This window comes from Carassius gibelio, chromosome A19 (assembly GCF_023724105.1).
Source record: "Carassius gibelio isolate Cgi1373 ecotype wild population from Czech Republic chromosome A19, carGib1.2-hapl.c, whole genome shotgun sequence".
Classification (NCBI taxonomy): Eukaryota; Metazoa; Chordata; class Actinopteri; order Cypriniformes; family Cyprinidae; genus Carassius; species Carassius gibelio.
The window spans coordinates 30,275,755-30,301,146 of record NC_068389.1 but is presented as its reverse complement, the minus strand read 5'-3'; the positions used below and the strand labels follow the sequence as shown (position 1 = coordinate 30,301,146).

The following is a 25,392-nucleotide window of genomic DNA, read 5'->3' as shown; positions in this document are numbered from 1 at the left end:
GTTGAAAACAATTCCTGTAAAGATCACCGAGTTCCAAACTCCCACCAGTCACAGAAACCACGCAGAGCAGGTGCACGGGCACTGGGGCTCTTTTCGGTTGTTTAACAATTGTGTATGTCAAATCCTTCAAATGTTTGTGTATGGAGCTTCAAAATTAACTGCTGGCAGAGGAGAGCTGTAAGAATTGTCGCAGGTACTGAGGTATGCAGTTCTATACAATTTACCAATTACACTTTGATATTTTAGGTATGTTTGATATTTTTGCTGTTTTCAGAATAGTTTTAAGTTTCATAACTATTTTCCAATTATTTCTTTTTTTCTGTACTAACATTATATGTTCTTTAATTTCTTTCATTTAATGGCATTTTAAATGGCTATTTAATGGCAAGATCCCACTGTGGCCACATGCTCTGCTATTGGGACATGTCATTACAACATCTAAATGTGAACATGTTAATTAAAAGAGTCTTTTTTTCTTTCAACTAACTTTCTTTAAAAAAAAAAGAATAACTTTCTCCCATTTCAACCAAATATTCCAACTAATATTGATTAGGCATTTGCTGTACATCATTTTCAAAGAATGTCTTGGACAAATCCAGGGATAAAACATCAAATATTTACATAGAGTGACATTAAAAATGCATAAGCTTAAACAACCATATGTCTCTCTAGTACTCCTCAGTGTCAAATCCTCACAAGAATATTTTCTTAGATTTACAATGTGGACAGAATTTGCTGTTTTCTCTCCTGTCTCTTCACAGAAATCACCGCTGATTTACATCAAACTCTGTCAAGAGTCCTTTGAAATACTGCAGCAATATGCTACGACTTCAGCAATGACAAACACATTTTCTGTCTTAAATTCATTGACTATAATAGCAATCAATAAATTGAAAAACAGCAATTGAATAGCAGCAATCACAAGAATATCTAAGAGAATTACAAACATAATTCCTTAAAGGTGCGACATCCACATGTCTTATAATCATTCTGTCCTAATTAGGTAACAATGGAGCTGTATGTCAAGGGGTGATGCCTGTAATATTTGAAATGCAAATACTGGCCTCCCTCAGGCTTCTACAGAAGTTCTGAATGAAAACCCTAATTAAAGCCTGAGGGACACATGGCAAAACCAACTCTCTCCCTATGACACGCCAGACATGAGAATGATGAATAAATTACCATGAGAAGATAAAAAAGGGTTCATTTCTCAAGAGTTGAGAAATCGGCACTTGTTGTTTGGGGCCAGATAACTCGAAGACTGCAGTGTTTTGATAAAGGAGGACACTTTTCAAGAATTGGATATACTTAAGAAATGGGTGTGTTTTTTTATTCTAATTTGGAATTTTGGGCAGTTTGAGGTGACCTAATGACATATAGAATATTAATGGTGACTGAGTGTTAATAGACATGCTAATGGACCAAACGCAGAGCCACACACTCACATGGCTCTTACCAAGCTCTCTTCCATTTCCTCTTGTCTGCTCTTGTTAAGTGATGTTTAAATGGTAAGAAAGAGTGCTGAGAGGGCCACAGTATGAATGTGAGAGCTGATGTCTCAAAAGCCCGTAGTAATTAGTCTTTTTCTACACTGACATCAAGAATTTGTTGAGAAAACTGTCAGTCAGCCTCCTACTGCACACTTATATTCCGATATTCACCAAAGAAATAACCATTATTAATGTTTCAAAGTTCACTCTTCAACTTTTCAAGGCATTACCCATGTGAAGTCTTTGCTCTTGTGGGCTCATTTCTATAGCTGCCCTGAGATGAAGTTACACAAGTGGAATAGTAAAAAGGAGGGTCTAAACATGTCTTTTATTAAACTTTTATGTGTCACGGTCTCTTTCTTTCTCTCCTCTTTGTGTGGCAGCGATATCTCCGATCTCTTTGATTATATGGTAAAAAGTCAAATCTTTGAGCAAAGATGAATGACAGGATGTGACCTATGCCACCTTTCGAAATTTCGGACAAAACTACTACAGAGAAACACTAAATATTTCAGACATCCATCCATCATCTAGCCCTCTTTCTTTCCATCAACCCTTCCATCATGTATCTATCTATCTATAGATGAGCCAAGAGCTAAGTGTGTTATTGTAGATGATTTCGTAAAGAAGAAAAATAAAGTAACACATAACTTGTAATCATCATACTACTACAGTAAATTCAAACTGGCCAGAGAGAAACTCACGCAGTACTTGTTGTAGGCATATATCATAATTGTAAAAGTGTTTTAACTATGTAAGTGTCACACTTTGCCTAAAGTCAAGGGGCAAGGAACGAGGAAACCAGGAATGCATGAAACAAGCTTTTAATTCAATGATCCACAGGAATACACGGCAGAGCAGTGTTGGGCAGTAGCGTCGCTACAAGCAGCGAAGCTATTAGTTTAACTACATTTCTCAGTAGCTTGGTCGTAGCTTCGCTACTTTCTGAATCAAATAGCTTTTCAGTACGAAGCTCTTTTTTTTACCAAGTAGCGCGGTAGCTTCCACACAAGCTACATTTTCGCAAGCTTTTCTGAAGCTCAAACTCAGATCGGGAAATACAACTGTTAAGACCGCTGATCCTGGATCAATAGTGACGCGACAGCGCCACTTCATCTTGTTCGTGTTTACGGTGGATAGCAACCAACCATCTTTATGATGCATTACCGCCACCTTCTGCTCTGGATGGTACCACTCCTTGGCCAGTCACGCAAAAAATTATTTGATGAAATGATGGCATTTCATATTGGATATTTTCCAATATACTGCAATATATTTTTGTTTCATAAGGGCCAGCCTGGCCATTTTTTTTTTGTACTGTTTGGAGGTCTTGCATTTTGTTCTGCAAAGTCCTACAGTATATTAAGCATGCCGATGCAACAGGTGCATACACACTTACTTGTGCGCACATTGTTAATTACATGTATTTTGATTGTTTTTGTTGCCAAATTGATAAGGAACACAAAAAACTATTAAACTAAACAATTACACCTGCCTATCTGTTTGACTGACAGTTTTAAGCACTGAGATAGCATTGACTTGTAATAAAACGTGTTCATCATAAAAATTTAATTTTAAAAGTAGCTTAGATGTAGCAAGCTACTGTTGATGTAGCTTAGCTTGCTACATTTCCCAGGGGGGTAGCTTCAGTGTAGTGAAGCTTCATTTACTGTAGAGTAACTGGTAGCTTAGCACACTACATTTTCCAAGTAGCTTGCCCAACACTGCGGCAGAGATGTTCATGAGTCTTTAAGTTAGAGTCTGAATCAAGTCTTTCAATTTGAGTCAAGTCAATCCATTACCATGTTCAAAACATTTTTTCTGTAAACAAATTCTATAATAAGAGTCCTATCTACCATGACACATTAGAAAATATGTGACAAAGATGTTACAAAACCATACAAATAAATTATTTCTTTTTGAAGTCAGGAGTATTCAATTACAGTTCCAAGGCACAGCCTCTTCTTCCAAGAAGAGGTCTGGACATAATTATTATTATTATTTTATAATATTTTTTACATTAATTGTATTTTTACATTTAGATACATGTGAGGACATGTGACACAACTACTGTTTCTGTTCAGGCTTTTCATCCTGAAATCTATATTATTTTAATATTTGACTTAAAAGCATTATCTACTAAGAATGTTAACAATAATCAAAACGTCCTCATCTTGAGCAGAAAAGAAAGATAACCAGGAGGTTCAAAGTTCCAAGCCGTCTAACAATGTGTTTTATTCATGTCAAATATAATTTGTGTAAACTATACATTTTACCATATTATTCTCACAGGTGACCAGACATTCATTTTTCTATTTTACAGGAGAAGTGGATTAATTTTTATGTAAATCTGACGACTCCTTGACTGCGTTGATGCGTAAACAAACATGAACTACGGCCCATTCTGACTTAACAATAAACTAATGTGATCATTATACAGCTATTTAAAAGACAAAATATACTAACTTACACATATTTGAGAATGACTGTCTATGAACAAATTTATGATCATTTTTTATGAAAATTAAAGGAACCTAAAAATAAAAAAAGCATATGAACATATGAACAAAATGCATTTAGCTCACTTGACATGCTGGGCAACCAGCAGTATTACACAACTTATCATTTTATTTAATGAGCAATGAGTAGTTTTTAAAAGTTTCAAAAGTTTCGTAAGTTTAAAAAAAAAACTGAAAATATAAACTGAGAAATATTCCCTGGAACAACCAGTGTGACAACTAGCTCCTCCAGTCACATATGTCTCAGTGATAAACACAAATAGCTGTTCACTGCTGTATAATGAAACATTTGTTTAAATTTTTTACAAGTAACTTTAATCTTATAAACAAAACAACGAGGTGCTCTAACATCTGTTACTAATACTATGAAATGTCACCATGTCTTCATGCATGACGTGTTCAATGCATTTCTTCCTGTTTCCTGTGTGCTTAATGATTATCCAGTCAATCCACCCTCTGTGTATTACAGGTGATTAATGACTAACAACTATTTCACTTGTTGACTTTACCTGATAGAGTCTTTATGCCAGTGTGACAACAACATCTTGAACCCACGATCGATACTGTTCTATGACAAAAGCTCTGGCGGTTCAGCCACCGAGACAAATCAGAATCTACACGCACTCTGAATCTGATAACTTAATATGCAGTTCGGCACTGCTTATTGAATAGTCCATTTCTATATTTGTTTTTCAGATCATTAATCTAATTTGTTGATATAGAAAGGGCGGACAGGAGATGGTGGTGATGGAAAAGAGGACATTCCACTGAAAATGCTGGGAGATGGAAAGATTAAGGGAATTTCAGATGCTCCAGGCATGGCTTAATTAAATACGTGTGGTGAGGGTACAGGTGCACATTAAGATGGCAAGAGACAAGCCATCTGCTGCTACTGCAAGACATGCCAGGGATGAAATATTCATAAGTACACAAAAACACACACACATACAAACACTCATGCACTTTAATATGGGCAGACACTGGCTGACAGCCTCACATGCACTTACACACTTGTATAAGCACAGCAGAGTGTATAGATGTATGCATATGTAAGTCACTTGCACACACTCACAATTCACTTTACAAAGCTTCAAACCAACTGGTGTCTTGGGAAAAGGTTGTTTGACTTGTTTATGCACTTCACTATAAGTCCCTGCTGTGTCCAGAGCTTTATCTCATTTACATTTTAGTCAACAGCCAAGAATATCTGCCTCGTTTTAGCCTCTTTCAATTACACTCCAGTTGTGACATCGATAAGTTGAACCCTTCATTCACAGGTGACTGAACCTGAATCTGCAACTGAAAGGAATTCAGAGTAAAAATCTTGATCAAATCTGAACTTGTATAAGGCCGGGAAACAAGCATAACCTTATTGGTTATGTCCTACCTGAATATCGGTTAAATGTTTGACTGACAGAGCTAGATTTGTTTAAATATACTGTATGCATCCTGTCCAGAAATCCTAAAAGAATGTGTACACGGCTCGTTTTGGGATTTATTTCATAATCTAGATCTAATCCTGAAGGCTCCTAATGGGATTCTTCTTCTTCAACAGAACACCAAAAATGTATTAATTAATTTTAGAAGACAAAGTTTGATACTTTCATTACTATTGGAACATGAAAAATAATTTCCCTCCCACTCTGATTCCAGTGTCTAGTAGCAAAACATTACTATGAATATAATAAAGGTAAAGTTTGGATAACACACAATATTAAATATGACTATCATGTAGGAATTTCAGTGTATTCAGTTTAATCCAGTAATTTTGTATATAATACTATTACTTTAAAATGTTTGGATTTTAAATTTGAATAAAGTAAAATTTGGAAATTTGGATAAAGATCCCATCAGGAATCCTAAACACATTACTTTATTATTATTATTATTATTATTATTGTTGTTGTTGTTGTTGTTGTTGCCCTAATAAAAGCAATACAGAAACATCAGGAACACTTCATGTGCCTGATTACATAATTAGCCACTAAATAAACACAATTCCCCAAGGGATAACACACTTCCCAATCAACTTCTGTCCTAACCACACACTTTCATCTTGATGAGAGCACCATTAGAGGATCCAAACAAGCAGATACAAGTCAATATGCTGCTGAGGAAAGTATCTTGTGCAATTAGAGACAGAGAGCAATCTGAAAACAGAGGGATTCAACTATATTATGCACTGAAAAAATTTTTTTAGCTGTAGATAAAGATTATTAGTCAGTCATTCTACTTCAAAATTTAATGTTTATGTCTGTTACCTGCCAATTATTTTGTTTTGATTATTTATGAAATATATTTGCAATTTCTGTGAAAATAGTTTCTACACGTTTAGAAAAATTAAAAAAATTAAATTCCCATGTAATTTGCATTTGCTAATGTGAAGTGCTGTGTACATAATGTAGCATTCTTTTTTCTTTAAGCTGATTAGATATTTGTTACAGTATCCTGATGCACATTATGCTGTGCAGTATTTACCTGAACCATAAAAATTATCTACAAAAGTTTCTCTGTCTCTTTGTGCTTTTGTTTTTGTTTTGTTGCTCGACACTTATTCAGAAATATCATAGAAAGTTTTAATGAACAGACATGTGTCTTGGGGGATTTGAAAATTAGATTTTGAATGTGACTCATACCAACAACAGGAAGAGATTATATTTGTATTTACTTGTTCTTGGCAGAACAGAATATGACATGTTTCCATCATTCCAGAGCAGGCTTTGAGTTCCATTATCAGACAGTATGTAACTTACTGGTTTCAGTAAGGGTGTCTGAAAAATGTCTCAAATTTGTCTTCAAAGTCATCCTGGTTGATTACACATTCCCTTGATTGCTTTTTTTTTTTTTTTTTTTTGAGTTAAGGTGCGCATGCACACAGATGGTGACTTTGAAGATGGTTCATGGGTGTAGAGCTCTTTACACTCGGTTTATAATTATAAGTTTGTTGCTGAGTGATTTATGCTTTGGTGTGACAGCAGCTGGCAGATTCCCAAATTCTGACTAATAAAACTTACAAACAGTTTCTGTAAAATATGTGAAACATTTGGAACATCATACTGTCTGCAAACTCTTGCAACAAACCTCATAGTCATTTAGATATGAATAAAGGATTAATTTACATTGGTAATTTAAGATTATTCAACAGTGATCGTCAACTCCTTTACCGTAATACTGAATCTTCAGCATCTTGGCAAAAGAAAAGAAGCAAATTATGCAAATATTGTGAATTCACATTCTCTTTCTTGCTTGTTAAAAAAAATTAAAGACTAATTGCAAGAAGCAAACATCTTTTGTTTTCACAGACTGCACAAGTAAACAAACGTACCTGTACAACGCTACCAGAGTAGTGCAAATCATGCAAATCATGAAAACACAACGCTTAACAGTGATCATGTTTAGTGAATCATAAATATTAAGCATGACGTGTAATCTAATTTATAAACAAATGGCTCTTATGAACTGGTTCTTTTTAGTGAATCAAAAACAGTCTGATTCCCAAATGAACAAGCCTGTTCTTTAAATTAAGACAAGTTACCAGTCTGAATCACTCTGATGAATCCTTCACTGATCTGAATCAACATCTGATTTACATTATGAGCTGTAAGTTATCCATATTTTCAGCGATGTCAGTATTATTACTGCTCATTTATCTATACATAAACATGTCATATATGCATTTTCTACATTTATTATCATATACAGATATTCATATACAGCATGTATAATAGTTTTATAAATTATTTTATATATGATCTTTTGTATTTAACAAATAGGGCTACATCAAGTCAAGCATTGAATTATTTATCATAGATAACTGTCATACATTAGTTACAGGAGCAATGTTTTCAGTCATCTCGAACAATCAATTAATACACTTCCCTATGCACAGGAAAGCTGTGTGTGATAATGACTGTCATTCGTAATCTATTAAGCACTGGCCTTGATAAAGCTTACTATTCAAACACCAAGGGGCCAATTATCCTGAATAAGGGCCTATCACTTGTGTCAACAATGTATAATCGGTTTTGACATTGACATTTGTTTTGCTAGGTTGCCATTAATAATTGAAGCCTTTTACAGAAGAAGATTATGAACTATGGAATGAGAGAGACAAGAGGTGGGAAAGCAGGAGGTTTTATATTATGAGATCAAGTGGATGAAGAGGAAGATGTGAGTATATAGCAGTAATTCCCTATAGGGTCTATAGAGTCTAAAAACATGTTTATCAGAGCCATTGGGCCCTTGGACAAAGTGGGAATGACATCATCTGATAAATATTTTTGGAGGACAGTTTAATTGCAAAATACTCAGAGTAATGTACATTAAACTTCACCGAGATATTTCAAGTTGGCATGAAAAATTTTAGTTGCAATTTCCCACAAACTCTTGCAAGGCTTTTAGATATTAATTGACTGTCGTCATTTATTCCATTAATTCACTGAAGACTGAAATACAATGAAACTCATTACAATGTCCATTTATACAGAAAACATCCTCATTTCATCTGTATTGAACTCACTTTAGATTTCCCACCCATCATTGCTGCAATGTTTTAGAAAAACGCTTATTTTTTTATCTAAAATAATCATACAACATTGTTTTATTCTGCAATCATTTCTCTTTTTTTTTTTGTTGAATTCAGAATACATTTGGCTTGAAATGTCCATGATGTTTCCTACCAACCCCCCTTTTTTAAAGGAATATCAGATGTCTCAAGGAGCCAAGATTCATTCATTATTCAGCATATGCCTGTTGTATCATCCTTGCGTATCTGATTCACTCTCCCCTAAGAGCGCCCCTGGAACGAAGCCATTACCAGGTTGACATTCACACCAGTGATGGGGATTTCCTTCAATAAAATCAATACATCATAGAGAATGTGTTTTTCAGGGTGTTTTTAAACTATATATATCTAATGAAGATACGAGACTTTGATCGATTGATCACTGCAGAAATTGTAGAAGCAATTCAATTAAAAAAATCTTTCAGCTATTTTATGCCTTTTTATGCATTCTTTACCTTGTGTAGAGAAGTTTATGAACTGCTCTTAATAAGAGTCTCAGCATTATTGAGTCATTTATGCGCCAGATAAAGTCTCAAGTGGTGAAACAGGTGAGCAAGAGTTATTTATCGATTAAGAGTCTCACTAATAATCGATACTTATAAATGGAAGGATTCATCTCCAGTGAGACTGAATCCAGTGCACTTTAAATATAGGCTGAACTTTCTCACATGGCCCAACTCAACAGGGGATTTCCTGCCCTGAATCACAGATCCAATACTGTAGCTTAAGAAATTCAAAATGTTCAAAATATGGATGATAATTAACAAGAGGAAAACCGACAGTGCAGATAAAAAGTGCAAATCTAAGCAGAAGAGCTGAATGAAGCAGAATACATGCAGAGTAATGCAATAACTCAATGCATTACAAATACAATGCATTGCCTTGAATACCTATATTGTTTACAGTCAATGAGTTTGTTAACCTTGTGTTTTGCTCTTGAGATCTCTGTTAACTGCTTGTGGACAGATATTGGCATGAGAGTGAGTCATGATTTGATCCACTTCACATTCTCCTCTAAAGTTTTCACTCAAGTGTTCCCTTTGTGTATACAGGCGCATCCCTTCATTATTATATCAAAAGCCTGATTAATTGAAAGCCCTTTGGAAACTCTAACACAATTGACTGTCATTTCTTTTATTAAAAAACAAGCATCAGCCTCTGATTGTTGCCCAAATCCTACGCAAGCCCTTTCGCTGCCTGTCAGGTCAAACTTATTCAATTTGGGGGGTAATTCATCATAATGACACCACAATTGTGATTTGGGATTAAACCTATTCACTGATTGTAATGGGAAAAGTACAGCTGAGGCATTATAGTTGATGTACTATCCTGAAATTGCACATACTATCACATGGATCCCCTGTCAGGAACTTCTATAGACATTTGATGCTGGTATGTGGTTGGCAGGATTAAACACATGATTGATTGACACAAGAGCCAGAAGCATTTTTATTTTTATTAATTTATTAAATTGCTGCTGTTTTTTGAGTGCATTCATTCCCCAAATTCATAGCTATTTCTTGGGTCTCCAGATTTTTTTTTTTACAAATAGTTATATATAGACTATTGTATGCCATTACTTTTGAGCCAAACAAACTTATACTGTATATGTTAAAGTTAATGTGAAAACTGCAATGACAGGTAAAAACCTTACTTTATAATAAAGTATGGTAAGGTATTTTGCTTAGTTTTAAGTTTGAGTGGTAATACGGAGTTTGCCAAGGCTTTGCCAGATTCTTCCAAATGAAGGGGATGAGAATGTGCAAGGCTGTTTAGTTATATGCAGGATGCAATTTCCTAGTTTGACTTATGAAATTTATGTTATGTTTAATTCACTTATTTCAGGAACAACACGATCATTTTCTTTTGATAGGGATTGTGAAGAATTAGCTTCATGTTTTAATTATACTTGTGCACATATTTTGGATTCTATTGCTCCACTGAAACTGAAATACCCTTTTTTTAAAGAGTTTTAAGACGGAAATGTAAGCTGAGAGAAAATGGAAAAGGGACAAACTGCAAGTTTCTTATGAAATTTTGAGGGATTGTTTAGTTACTTATCAGCAATTTGTTAAGAATGCTAGGTCATTTTCTAATCTTATCTCATGCAATGCTGCAGATAGATACTGAAAATAGTTTTAGCACTATTAACAGGGTTTTAAACCCTATTACGACTTCATTTCCTGGGCCATCTCCTTTCATTTGTAATGATTTTTAAGAGGTTTTTATTAATAAGATTCAAAATTTTCGCTTTAATATTGTGGATTCTGGGAATGTCTCTTTTGTTGATCATTGCAGTCTTGTTACATTATCTAGTTTTGAGCCTTTGTCTATTTCTTGTCTAATGGACATTATTAGTCATTTGAAACCTGCATCGTGTTCCCTGTATCCTATTCCCACATCTTTAACAGTGGAAGTATTAGATGCCATTGGTCCATATTTTAAGTTTAAAATGAATAGTATTCTTATGTTCCATTTTGTTTCAAACATGATGTGATACAGCCTGTACTTAAATAGCCTACCCTTGTTCCAAAGGTTTCAGCTAAGGTTTTACCAGCTTATGTCAAAACTTCCTTTCCTTCTTAAACTCTCCTCCTTTTTAAAGAATAGTGACATATAAGACAAGTTTCAGGCCAGGTTCAGAGCTCAGTATAGTACAGAATCTGCTCTTTTGAAAGTGTTAAATGGTCTGTTACTAGCTGTTGACTGTGGGAAATGTGGAGTTTTGGTTTTTGGATCTAAGCCTGGCTTTCGATACTGATCAGCTTATTGAGCTGATTGGAGGATTATGCTGGTATTAGAGGAATGATCTTAAACTGGTTTTCATCCTGTCTTAAAGGGAGATCTTTTTCTGTAGCTATAGTGTGAATTTTACCTCTGTCAATGCTGCATGTACTTGTGAAGTAGCACAGGGTTTCATTTTAGGCCCTGTTTTGTTCTCCCTCTATTTTCTTCCTTTAGGCAAGATCTTTTGGAAGTATCAGATCTCATACCATTTTTATGCAGATGATATACAGCTTTATCTTCCAATGAACACAAATGAGAAAATATCTCTCTAGGTCTCTGGTTGATATTGGATTTGGATTTGAATTTGGATGGCAGATAATTTTTTATAGATAAATGTAAAAAAAAAAATCTAAAACCATTCTACATATAAATTGTAAGACTGAAGTTTTAGTTTTTGTACAGTCTGATTGTTCTGCTAACCTTTCCAAATTCTATAACTAAAACCCTAGGTTCAGAATTTGGGTGTTATTTTTGAGCCGGCTCTCAAATTTGATAGCAGTTAAATTCAAGTTATTAAATCAGTACTGTTTCAGGTTAGAATGAAATTTTTTATGTCTTTTAAGGATCTGGAAACAAGTTTGGATTATTTTAATTCATTGTATTTAGGGATAACTCAGTCTTGTTTATCTCGCCTTCAGCGGTCGAAAATGCTGCAACCAGGCAGGGACCAGAAAGAGAGAATGTATTACTGCAGTTTTGAATAGTTTACACTGACTTCCTATAAAGTTAAGAATTCAGTTTAAGGTATTGCTATTTGTGTACAAATCCATAATATGTTTGGCACCATCATACTTGTCCAACCTTCTCTCGTTCCATGAGACTACGCTTCTAAGGCCATCGGATACTTTATTGTTGTCTGTACCTATGACATGATTGAAACTCAAGGGACATTGTGCATTTTCAGTGGCAGCACCTATAACCTATAGGCTGTGAAAAAATTGACCATAGATTTATCTTTGTTACAAAATTGTGATTGTTTTATAGTGTTGTGTCATGTTCTTTATAAATCAAAACTACACTAAACCTTTTGTGAGTATCGCAATTCCTTTCATTAGCCAGAGGCTTCAATCAATATCACTGACTTCCTGCATCTTTTAAAGATCTTAACACCTCCTAGGATAATGGTTTTAATTAGATTCATCCTGCATCCCAACAATATAAAAAATATACATGTAATATGAAACAGGCTTAGGGATAAAGAGGGGGAAAAAAATATTTAAATAAATATTCCAACATTGCAGAGAAGGGAAACCTGTAATGTATTTTGTTTGGATGGTGGAGCTCAGCATTATTAAATATTCATAGATTGATAGATAGTGATACTTTATGAATCCCCTAGGGGAAACTCATGCAACCTCTCAGCTGGCTAGGAAAACAAAGAGTTATTGTCATTGCAGAGATTTTCTGCTATTGTCATTGTACTCCACTCAAAGAAACTATCACAAATTATGAATTTAACCATGGGGAGTTCATAAAAAAAGTCTATAGAAGGCCAGTGAAGTACAAACTGTCTTTACAAGGCATCAGTGCTGTTTTTGATGTTTAAATTGTTCTTTGAGATGGTCCGAAATGATCAGTCATCTAAACGATAGAATGAGTATATGCTGAGAGCAAAAGCTTCTAGTTGTATTTAATTCTTTGTTGAAGTGTGCCTATTAATATTAACTCCGATTAGTGAAGATAAAATAAAATGATGTCCTCCAGAATCACAGAATCGATACTCTGCTTACCAAAAATACAACAGGTATATGCAAGCAGCCCCTCAGGGACTGATAATTGTCAATCCATCCTCTTGTTAACTTGCTCTTTGCAATGCTGACAAGGAAGAGGACATGTGCCTCTTTCAGCACAACCCAGCTGGCTCTTCAGTCCTAATTCATCCTGCTTCAAGTGATATTGGCCAAGCTAGAGGTAGACCACACAACAAAACACTGCAAAATAGGATGCCATTTCCTACCCAACACAAGGATAATTACAGTGGCGTCATTGTAATGTGGGTGCCTTTTCCTTTGGACCAAATTGGTGACAAAAGTGAACTAAATTAGTTTGTTCCCCTTACCAATGCAGATTTTATTATCACAAGCAAGTGCTTTGGCAATTTAAAAGTTAAAGATGAATTCACCATGGAGGATCATTATCATTACAATCAATGAATCTTTAGGGTCTGTAAATGGAAAGGTAATATATTTTTTCTTATTTAAATCTAAGTGGGATTGTAAAGGTGACAGAGCATTGCACTTAAAAACATACAATTGTTTAGTTGTGAATTATTTAGTGTTTACCAGAGGACACTCTTTATAGTTTATCACAGTGACATCTGGCTGTGTGTGTGTGTGTGTGTGTGTGTGTGTCCTTGTGTGTTTTATTGTCACATTGAACTGTTGTTATCTTTATGCCTAGATCCTTCAGCTATTTGAGAGTTGCTATAGATTAAATGGTTAAATGTGACACTAATTTAGGTAAAGTACATTAACAAAGACTTTATATATACAAAATGGTGCACTCATACTATTATAAATGGGAAAAAGTGCAACACACAATATGGTGGAATAGTGTCGCCTTATAAATGAGAGAGATTGCTAAATCTGACAAAGACTAGAATTCACAGTGTTGCCAACTACTTTTCACAGAAAGTGGCTAAAGGAAGTTTTTTTTTCTAGAAGTTGGTAAATAACATTGTGATGTCATTGCGTGATGACATAATTGTGTAATCACGACGACATCAAATCTCAGCAAAAAAAATAAATAGAAAAACTATATTTATATATGTCAGTTTAGATTTGTTGGTAAAATAAGTTGCATACATATATGCATGCACAATTTATTATGTTAATATAAAATCATTTTCTGTATTGTTTTTTTACCCCCATTTTAAATTACGCATTGTGTATTCGGTTACATTGGATAATGGATAATGTCCTGGAAAATTACTAGTATCTTTACCATTTTTCTTACAGTGTACTAACAGAACAACAAATTTAATCATAAATTAAAAATGTTTATTATTAATAAAATTATTATTAATAAAATGAACAATTGCAAATAGCAGCTAACTTAATTCACATGATGTGAGTCACATATCACATTTCTAAAATTTGGCAAATTTTGGCAACACTGTACCCAAGACGTGTCACAAGCATTCGTTTTGAATGGGGAAAAATGCAATGCTTAATATGGCCTCTAAATCGCAGGAAGCCCCGCCTTCTGAGTGAAAGAGTGGAATTGTGTGTGTGTGTGTGTGTGTGTGTGTTTGTGTGTGTGTGTGAGAGAGAGAGAGAGAGAGAGAGAGAGAGAGAGAGATGGTTACACAGTGGAGTCAGTTGTTTTAACCGTCCTGGCTTGTGTACTGCAAACACATAAGAGCTTCATCACTATGTCTGTCACTCCACTCTGTTCCTCTTTCGAGCTATAACTGATGGTAAAACTAAGGACATTATTAATTGTCTTTACATTTATTTTGAAAGATGAAGCTTGTGATTATGGAAAGGGTATTACATTACCAACGAGTGCTTGCTGTGTTCGGCCAATCAAAATGTACCGGGTCAGCTGGCCAATCAGAGCAGACTGCGCTTGTCATTAGGAGGGACTTATAATACAAATGTACACTATTTGAAAAAGAATGTGTTTTTTAAACATTAAAGCATGTCAACATATTCTGTTTCAACAAATACAGAAAATAATGATCTTTATGATAATGACCCCCCCCCCCCCCCCCCCCACTGACCATATCACCCCTTTTATGTCTCCGCAGTCCTTTGCGTTCACAGTTCCTGTATTTAATGTTGAAAATGGATGATTGGAAGGGATATGAAAGGGCTTGTACATTTCACAGCCACTGATATTATTTGCTACTTGCTAATGCTAGTTACAAATAGATGGTATTGAGGTAGGGACTTTGCCATTAAACTGAGTATTTGATTGGACATCTCTGAATGAGAGTACTTGAGTCGTCAACATTTTTAGTCCATTTCCACTGAAAGAAAAGAGTGTATATCTTTAATCTACTTAATGTTTGCTAAATCTACTAAAATTTTGCTAACTGGGAGTTCACTAGCATATGTAGGCTATGTCTACAAAACTCTTTTTGATTTCATAGATGTTGCATAAAGCATAAGTCTATCAATTTTGCTTGGTCTTCTCCCTTTCCAGCTAACATCTGTAAGTAACATGGACATTTTACTTGGTCTTTTCTGGTCTGAAATGTGGTAATTAAGTGACAGTATGTAATTACAGACAGAGAGAGGGTCAGCAGCAATGAGAGAAACAGCTTTAAATTACTCATTCAAGTGTGCAGTGGAAAGTTTAGCTGTCTTGTAAGAAGCATAGATTTACATAGGTCATCCTCAATTACTCTGGAATGATCTTTGGTAATGGCGCTGGTTTCATTTCTTTCCAGAAGACTGTGAGGTGAGCACAATTACATCTGCCGTTTAACCTCCTAAACCTCGATTTAGAATTGACCCTATCATGACAGACACAGATCAGAATAAAACATGATGAACATCAGTTAATGCGACAGGCAGAATTTCTGCATGGACTGCAGTAATTGTTGCAAACGAACCCGCTTGGAGAGAGACTGAAGTAATGATTTGCACAGCGCTTGGTTTGACACGAAACAGCATTCTTTTTGACATTCTGATAGAAAATGTGTTTTTCTTCAGGTTGTTTTTTCAAAGAAGTGTCTTAATTCAATTTAAAATACTTGATTTGTCCCCAAGGGGCAATTCACAAGGTCATGCAAGCAATACACATAAAAAACAAAAAAAAACATTGTACACAAAAAAGAAAAGAAAATGCTAACCAAGGTGACATTTATTTGATGAAATTTGATTATAATTTCAAATAACTTTTAAGTTTATTAACTGTGAAGGAAAAGCTAATTATCTTCAGTGTCACATGATCCTTCAGAAATCATTCTAAAATGCCTTGATGCATGACTGTGCTCAAGAAGCATTTCTTATTAACTACAACAATATTAGCATATTATGTTTGATTAAGATTATTTCTGACTTTACCAAAAGACCCGTCCATTAAATAGTTTTAGCCTTTTTGACATTTTTTATTAGGAGAAGAATAAAATTAAAACAGGAAATGAATGGGGAAAGAGACGTGATAGGAAGATGTTGCAAGCCAGATTCGAACTTCAGCCACAACCCTGATCTATAATCAATCCTCTTGAGGCTTGACTTTATTATGTAAGCTGATGGAAGTGGGAAATTACTCTGGGCTAAAATTCAGTAGTCTTGATGACCTTCGCTATAAAAATCTCCTCATCAAACACAGGTTGCGAGTGGATCTAATGTGAGACCATCCTTCACACCTGGAGTTAAGAAGTCAAGCAAATTGAAGTACAGGTTGCCTTCACATTACGACGGGCTCCAATCACACGAACACCTCCCACACGCCAGCCAATCAATACTCATGCTTCACAGCACCTCCCACGCAAGTGTTCCTACACCGACCACGTAAATGTTTCACCCTGATAACCATAAGAAGAAGAGAGAAATAGAGAGAGGGAGAAAGAATGACAGACAGGTGGACTGAACAGAGATGTTTTTATTTACTGCCGTTTTCTGTGAAAACTAAAGTACCCCATGAGTACTTAAATTCTCACCTCATAAAAGCTTTAAAGAAGATGTCAAATATGAAAAAACAAAAGCTACAAAAAGGATGGGGTAGAAAGCCAAGAATAAGAGGGATGACAGACTCATTGTCATTTTGAAGCTTAGCAGCTTGATTCACACAAATTATAGTGAAACCAGTATTCTTCAGAGAAAGTAATATGGTGCAACATTAGAGATCAAATCTGATAACTCTGTCTTCCCATTACTATGCAAATGACAGGGATCAATTGTTATTGATCATGCAGGTTATCTCAAAATGAATCTGTTTGAAATTTGTTTTTTTCTTTTTTTTGTTTTTTTTGTCTGACACCACAGTCTCCATTCTGCCCACAAGGGTTTATTAAAGCAGTGTGACGGCAGAAGATGAAGAAGGAAGTCATAGAAGGATGACTCAAAAAGAGGGGGGAAATGAAGACAAACTAAAAAGAAATGTTTATACCATACTCAGTGTGTGTGTGTGTGTGTGTGTGTGTGTGTGTGTGTGTGTGTGTATACTCTGCTCATCAAGCCTGCATTTATTTGATCAAAAATACAGAAACATTTTTAATATTGTGATATATTATTACAATTCAAAATAATTGTTTTTAAATGTATAAATTATCATTTATTTCTGTGATGCAAACCTGAATTTTTAGGATCATTATCACATGATCCTTTAGAAATCATTCTAATATGATGATTCATTATCAAAGTTGGAAACAGTTCTGCTGTTATTTTTTCAGAACATGTGATACTTTTTTAGGATACTTTGATGAATAAAAAGTAAAAAAAAAAAAAATTAAAAAAAAGAAGCTATGTTTTTAAAATATAAATATTTTGTAATAACAATATACACTGCTGGTCAGTAATTTGGGGTCAGTATTTTTTTGTCTTTTTTTTATAAAATCAATACTTTTATTCAGCAAGGATGTGTTAAATTGATAAAAAGTGATAGTAAAGAAAATATATTATTAGAAAATATATTATTAGAAATATATATATTATTAAAAATATAATTTTTATTTTTATTTTGAATTAATGCAGTTCTTTTTAACCTTTTATTCATTAAATATATTAGAAAGCAGAACTGTTTCCAACACTCATAATAAATCAGAATATTAGAATGATTTCTAAATGATCATGTGATAGACTGGATGTTACATGTGAGACTGAAGGCTGGAGTAATGATGCTGAAAATTCAGCTTTGCCTCACCGGAATAAATTATTTTTTAAAGTATATTCAAATGGAAAACTATTATTTTAAGTTGTAATAATATTTCACAATATTACTGTTTTTTCTGTATTTTTGATCAAATAAATGCAGGCTTGATGAGCAGAAGAAACTTCTTTCAAAAACATAAAAAAAGAGTAATGTTTCCAAACTTTTGGTCTGTACTGTGTGTGTGTGTGTGTGTGTGTGTGTGTCAAGTCAAGTCAAGTCAAGTCAAAGTTTATTTATATAGCACAAATTTAACACAACTGTAGCTGATCCAAATTGCTTTACAGTAAAACATGATTTAAAATAGAAAAGAGTGGAGATAAAAGCAAATATCATATACAACAGACCAATTATACATAAAACACCAACTATATATACATAAAAAAAAAAAATAAATAAAAAAAAAAAAATAAATATATATATATATATATATATATATATATATATATATATATATATATATATATATACATAAACAGTATCACTCAAAAGCTAAGGTATAAAAATATGTCTTTAAGCTAGTTTTAAAAACATCCAGTGATGGAGAAGCCCTAATGTTCAAGGGTAGACCATTCCAGAGCTTTGGGGCAGCTACAGAGAAAGCTCGATCACCTATTGATTTGCAGCGAGAACGAGGAACCGATAAAAGTAACTGATCTCCAGATCTTAATTGCCAGATCTTAATAACAGCTGTGTAAGGTTTTACAAGATCAGAAATGTAATCCGGGGCCGAGTTATGCAATGCTTTGTATGCAAAAAGAAGGATCTTAAAATCCATTCTAAATTTTATGGGAAGCCAATGCAATGAGGCAAGGACAGGGGAGATATGGTCTCTTTTTCTAGTTCCTGTCAGCAATCTAGCTGCCGAGTTTTGAACCATCTGTAAACGGGAAAGTGTAGATTAAGGTAGGCCAATATAGAGCGAATTGCAGTAGTCTAGTCGAGAGGAAATTAGTGCATGAATCACTACTTCAAGGTCTTTTCTAGAAAGAAAGTTTTTTACTTCTGCTACAGATCTAAGTTGGAAAAAGCTACTCTTCACAACTGCATTTATGTGCTTGTCAAATTGAAAAAGAGGGTCAAAGTAGACACCAAGATTTTTGGCATGATTGTGCAAATTATTACTTAAAAAACCTAACTGTGACTTGACAGAGTTGTGTGTGTGTGTGTGTTTGTGTGTGTGTGTCTATATATGAAGAGTTCAGATGCAAAAACCTCTAAATGCCATCTGAAATTTTCATCTAAAATTTGGATTTTTAATAAGCTCCTATGCTTAGGTTGAGTCATTTTACTTTAATGGCAATGTGCAGGTCCTTTTCCAGGCTATTAAAGTGAAATAACTGGACATAAATATAGGAGCCTGAAAAAATTCCTAATTTTAGATGAAAATTTCAGATGGCATTTAGAGGTTTTTGCATCTGAACTCTTCATATATATATATATATATATATATATATATATATATATATATATATATATATACACATATACATATATATATATATATTACATAAAGTCAGTCAGACACCCACACCTGGACATCCAGAGGGTACAGGTGGGGCTGGAGCCATGATGGTGTCCACTTACCTACACAGGAATGACTGAAATGCAGCATATCTAACACACAGAAATGGCATACAAACTGTGTTTGGATGACCACCACATAGCCAGATATGGGTTTAATTGGCTTCCTTTTCCCCATGATATTGACCCTCAGTTGTTGCAGATTTTTACTAAAACTGCTATGCTGAGACTCCCTCACTGTCTTTGTCTGTGTAATTGAGTTTGGATTAAAGTATCGCCAAATTCAGAAAGAATGACAATTAAAAGAGTTTGATTATAAAAATGAAATCATTTAAATTAAAAAAAAGCATTTTTTTCCAATTTTGTAGAAAAAGCAGATGCCAAAATAGAATGAAGCATATTATGTATATGCTTAAACACTTTCCATGTGCGTGCATGTCTGTGTACGTGTGTGAGTAAATGCATGTGTGTGCGTGTGTGTGCACGTCACAGCTGGGTATATAAGTGCTTCTCTCCCTCCTTCCTTAGAAAACCCACTTCCATTCTCCTTCTAGCTCACAAAACAGAATAAGGTAAGAGATCCTATCTATCTATCTTTCTATCTATCCTTTAACTTTTCAAAGATTTAACATTCTGTCAATATTTTTGTATGAAATGTCAAACATTAGATTAACAGAAGATAATTTTAAACAATGCTTGATAACTTTCCTGTCTTTTGAAAAATTATTTACTTTAATACTTTTTATCTATGTAGACTTAAAACTGTCTTTCATCCTTTACACTGACTTGAAAAAAAGTCTTACAAGAATAGCTTTTTTGTTACATCAAATAACTGTATTTTCCTAAATTAAATTGTAAGGCAGTAAAAACTAAAAATACATACATACATTCAATATATAAAAAATATATATAATACAATTTAAAAAGAAAAAGTGTTAAATTGTAAGGCAGCAAGATAAGAATGAAACAGTCTTACTACAATGATTTCTTTGAACATGCTCGTTTCTCTCTCTGTTCCTCCTCTTGTTCACATTTGCAGGATGAACAGCGGGGTGTGCATGTGTGTGATCCTGGCTGCGCTTTCTGCCTCCTGTTTGGGTCTGCCGCGCTCCTCTTCACCTGACACTGATGACAGCCCTCTCCCCTCGCAGCTGGACGCCAGTTTAAGTGGACACCACCGGGTCGTCCGCTCCACCAGCCTCACCAACAAACAGCAGCCAGAAGGCAACACAGACCCAGACACCCATGCAAACCTCAGCGAACTGCTGGCCAAACTCATCTCCAAAAAAGGTGAGAGACACTCTAACAACCAAACACATGCTGAAGAAGAACCATTACCATCCTCAGTGACAGAAAGGCCACAATTGTCTTGCAAACCAAAAAAGTAGCTTCAGCGAATGCTTCGTGTTTTGCACACTAACCAGGAGAGAAACAATGAATGAGTAAAACAGTGAAATCAACTCATACTGCAGTATGGACAGAAAGAAGAGCTGGAAAGAGAGGAAACAGACAAACTGATCAAGACTGATTTAATTCTGCTCTTTCTGTGTGTTTATTTCCATCTCTTCTGCTTTCTCTCTGTTTGACTTTTGCGCATATTTTTCCATCTCAACATACATCTTTGTTTGTGAATGCACTGTTTCTTTTGCCTTCATTTGAAAACTAGCCATGTGCTCAATGTTTCGCTTTAAAAATTGCTTAATTTTTTTCTATAAGTGCTGTGGCTAAACTGCAGTTTGGCTTCTTTTTTGATACACAAACACACACAAATACTCAAAAAGGAAGGTAAAAATGACAAACAAGCAGGTAAAATGATAAAACCTGAGACTACAGGTTTCCAAATAATGAAAGGAAAACCTGTCAAGCACTATACAGTAGCTCCAGTTTGGCATTGCTGGCCATTGACAAACACAAACACAGCTGAGTGAAGCATGTTTATACCCAAGGTGTACGAGGAGTGGCTATTTTTGGGTCAGGTGTGTACCATTAAATTGCATAACTCATTAGGGTGTATCCTATTCGAAGAGGATCTAACTATTATCATTCCTAATCACAGGGAAAGGGAATTGCACCTTTGAACATTCAAGCTCAGTGTGACATGACATATTTAACTGTAAACATGGACTGCCTGTAATGGGTGTGTGTGTGTGTGTGTGTGTGTGTGTGTGTGTGTGTGTGTGTGTGTGTGTGCGTGTGTGTGTGTGTGTGTGTGTGTGTGTGTGTGTGTGTGTGTGTGTGTGCGTGTGTGTGTGTGTGTGTGTGTGTGTGTAGATCAGGTTTTCTACACGTTATAGCAACCTCATTATAAACATCCCCATAAGGCCCTCGATAAAAAAAAAATGGGGAGCATTTATGGTCTCCAAAAGGAAAATTGTTTAATAAACAGATAAATGATGTCTAAGATGTGGAAAGGTTTTCTTCAAGACTTAGATTTTGGGGATAAGGTATATAATTAACCCAGCATTAAAAAAAAAAAAAACCTGAACCATGATAGAACAACAAATCTGCATGTACGTGATGAAAACAATGGCATTCAGTGTGCATGGGGAACTAACTGATCCCATTAACGAGAGTCCTAGTTTCTCATTGCATTAGTTTTTCATTAAGCTTAGCTCTCTCTCTTTTAATAATTGTGAGAAGGAGGTGAAAGCCAGATAGAATGTAACGTGTGCTAAAATTCTCCCATCAGTTGCAAACACCTTGAAAACAGATTGAATGACACTTTACATGTTGTATGTAGCTGAAACAATGCCAAAACTTTGCCACACTATTACTATTAAAAATAATTCCTTCTCTACTATTACAGTTTACAGCAAGTCAAGAGAATCCTGAATGCTATTTTTGACACATCTAAAAAAGAAAAAACAAGTTCACATTGACATCTTTTTGAACCGTTTGTTTTGCCATTAACACAGTCAGTGGCAACTTCATTGATAGTTTGCCACCTAGAAAAAGGTTTTATGTAAGAGATGTTAGAAAGCAGTGTCTAACAGAGACGATTGAAAGACAAATTATTTAAACTGTAAGTGTTTGAATGGAACTAAATCCATAGATATAAAATCCACTTCCTTCTACTTCTTTAACTTTTTCATCACGTCACTGCTGGTTATTTATTTAGGAGGTTAGGAGATTTGTATTCATTTCTTTCTTTCTTTCTTTCTTTCTTTCATAGGCTCGGTTCGTCGTAACTCCTCCATGAACAACAGAGCAAACAGCATTAACCACCGGATAAAAGATCGGGATTATGTTGGCTGGATGGATTTTGGCCGCAGGAGTGCTGAGGAATATGAATATTCATCATAAAATCCATATAGACCATCTGGTTCCTCAACTACAAATAAAGAATATATTTATTACTACTACTGTTATTATTATTCTAATGTACATTTGTTAAGAACCCAGTATAATGCAATATTCATAATGTAATATTAATTATTGATAATATGCCTAATGCCTAATTAATAATATGCCTAATTTTGCAAAAAAAAAGACAAAAAAAGTCTCAAAGTATTGTTGTTTTTCAGTTTTGTCTTTTTATTTGAGTTTATTTGTCACATATGTAGTGGGTTTTGCATAAAGAGAACCATTAAGCTGATGTGATTGTCAAAATTTCTTGAAACCACAATTTCCAATAAATCAGGTCAGCATTCAACTTTGGCCTTAAACCCCCCAGACTCTGGCAGTTTGTCCATCAAAACAACTTATAACCACAAGAACTCGCTTTTAATGGAAGGAAGTACTGGGAAAACAGCTTAAGTATTTGCGGCTCAAAGTGCAGTGTCATAAATCCTCTTTGCTTGAAAAGAAAGTAAAAATCGATAAATGAGTAAATGAATTAATGGAAGAAATGCTTTGAAGGAACATTAAGAGGAGAGAGTGGGAAAAAATCTGGTTCTAAAAGACCATTATTCAGATGTTACTTAGACTAAGACAAAGAAAGTTGAAAGAGATAGAAAACAGAGAGAGTAGAAGGTTTCTTATCCTTCAAGACATGCTCAAGGGACTTACTGAGCTTGATACAATGTCCAAGGATAAAGATTTCTGTTTCACAGGCAAACAGAGACGTCAATAGACTGGAAGACCATTAGATGCCTCTCTATATAATAACAGACCAAACATCAAGCTGCTGTGGGTCTGGGATATGTCTTCAGACTGGTCAGCTGCCACATACACACACGTCACTGTCTATTACAATTAGGCAATATTTAATATGCCTGAGAGTTGGATAGAACTTTTATATTCAAAGCATCACCCTCTTCCTCCACTGACCATTAATAACGGTGAAATGCTAATTAGCTTAATCAAATACTGCCCAATAAGAACAAATGTTAATCACATCAAACCCTCAATTATAGATCTAATTCAACATCAAAGACATATTACATCACATTAGACCACCAGTGGATTGGACCTCAGCTTGTCATTATTCTAGTCAAATGGGAATCAAGTTATTGGAGTCAGGACTGTAGCTGGGCAGGAATATTGAACACAGGGGACAGGTAGAACTAGAGGTAGAACTTTTTCATTGGTTACATTCTTGTCCCTGTGTTAGCTTAACTTCTTGGCCTCATTTAAAACGATGAGCAATTGCATGTGTTATTTTGTGTCTGATTGGATGACGCAAATGGATGAACCAAAACATGTCTACTTATTTGTGACCAGAGATTAACATTCTCTGATGGACGTCTCAAGATATAATTGCAGATTTTTAGTTTTCTAAAACATCTCAGTGATTTATCAGACATTAATGGATTTGCCCCCGAGCCAATGGAAGATTCAATGCAATGCATAAAACAGAGCTGTAACCACCATCCACCATAGACACTGAAGAAGGTTGCAGTTTTAGTCACTTCCATGTTGGTTTCGCAAGAGAGACCAGAAGGTTTGCAGCTGCAGCTTGAATATGATTCGTAACTGTCAATGTGAGGGGACAAGAAAAAATATTAATGAAGCCGTTTTCATCATATATAGGCATATGAATAATAATGAATGAGTACATAGGCCTATTGTGAATTTGTTAAAGTAATAAAGTAACTTGTTTAATAAAATGATTCATAAAACAAACATTAGTCGACAATTTGTTTACTTTGTTCACCGACAAAGATGAAAATGCAAATACTATCAATCAAAGCTGACATAGTTTTATATTGTTATACGAATGTTTGGCCTTTAATTATTTCCTCTTAAAATGCAAACATTAAAAAAAATGATACTTATTAATAGTATAGGAGTTATATTCATATTTAAAAGTCATAATTTAATTTAGGGGAAAAAGGTTTTGTCTCCTGTGGCTAGAAGGTGCGGTGAATTTGAATACAGTTTTTGCTATGAATGTTTTAATTTTTTTATCAGATGAATATACAGAATTCTAATTGTAATTTGACAGCCCTAGCACACATATACAGAATATATATATATATATATATATATATATATATATATATATATATATATATATATATATATATATATATATATATATATATATATTAGGGGGGGTTTGGGACCTCTGTAATTTTAAAACCACAGCCCTGGTCATACCTGCTTTAGGATATTAAATGCTGATGTTTGGGCTGATTTGTCTTTGCGGGACATCTTTGTGGCTTATAAAAAATAATCAAGTGTAAATAATTCCAGTCCTGTTACCATGGCAATTACTATGAAAACCATGACCATATCATTTTTC

At 34.6% G+C, this 25,392-nt stretch overlaps 1 protein-coding gene across 1 annotated transcript; it reads left to right on the top strand.

Moving 5' to 3' along the window:
- The first annotated feature begins 20,138 nt into the window (after positions 1 to 20,138).
- LOC127935442 (cholecystokinin-like) lies at positions 20,139 to 23,371 on the top strand. The gene is made up of 3 exons (XM_052533312.1): positions 20,139 to 20,278; positions 20,746 to 20,996; positions 22,879 to 23,371. Exons 2-3 carry the CDS (start codon positions 20,747 to 20,749, stop codon positions 23,007 to 23,009), a joined length of 381 nt encoding a protein of 126 aa, XP_052389272.1. The 5' UTR covers positions 20,139 to 20,278; position 20,746; the 3' UTR covers positions 23,010 to 23,371.
- Positions 23,372 to 25,392: the final 2,021 nt, after the last annotated feature.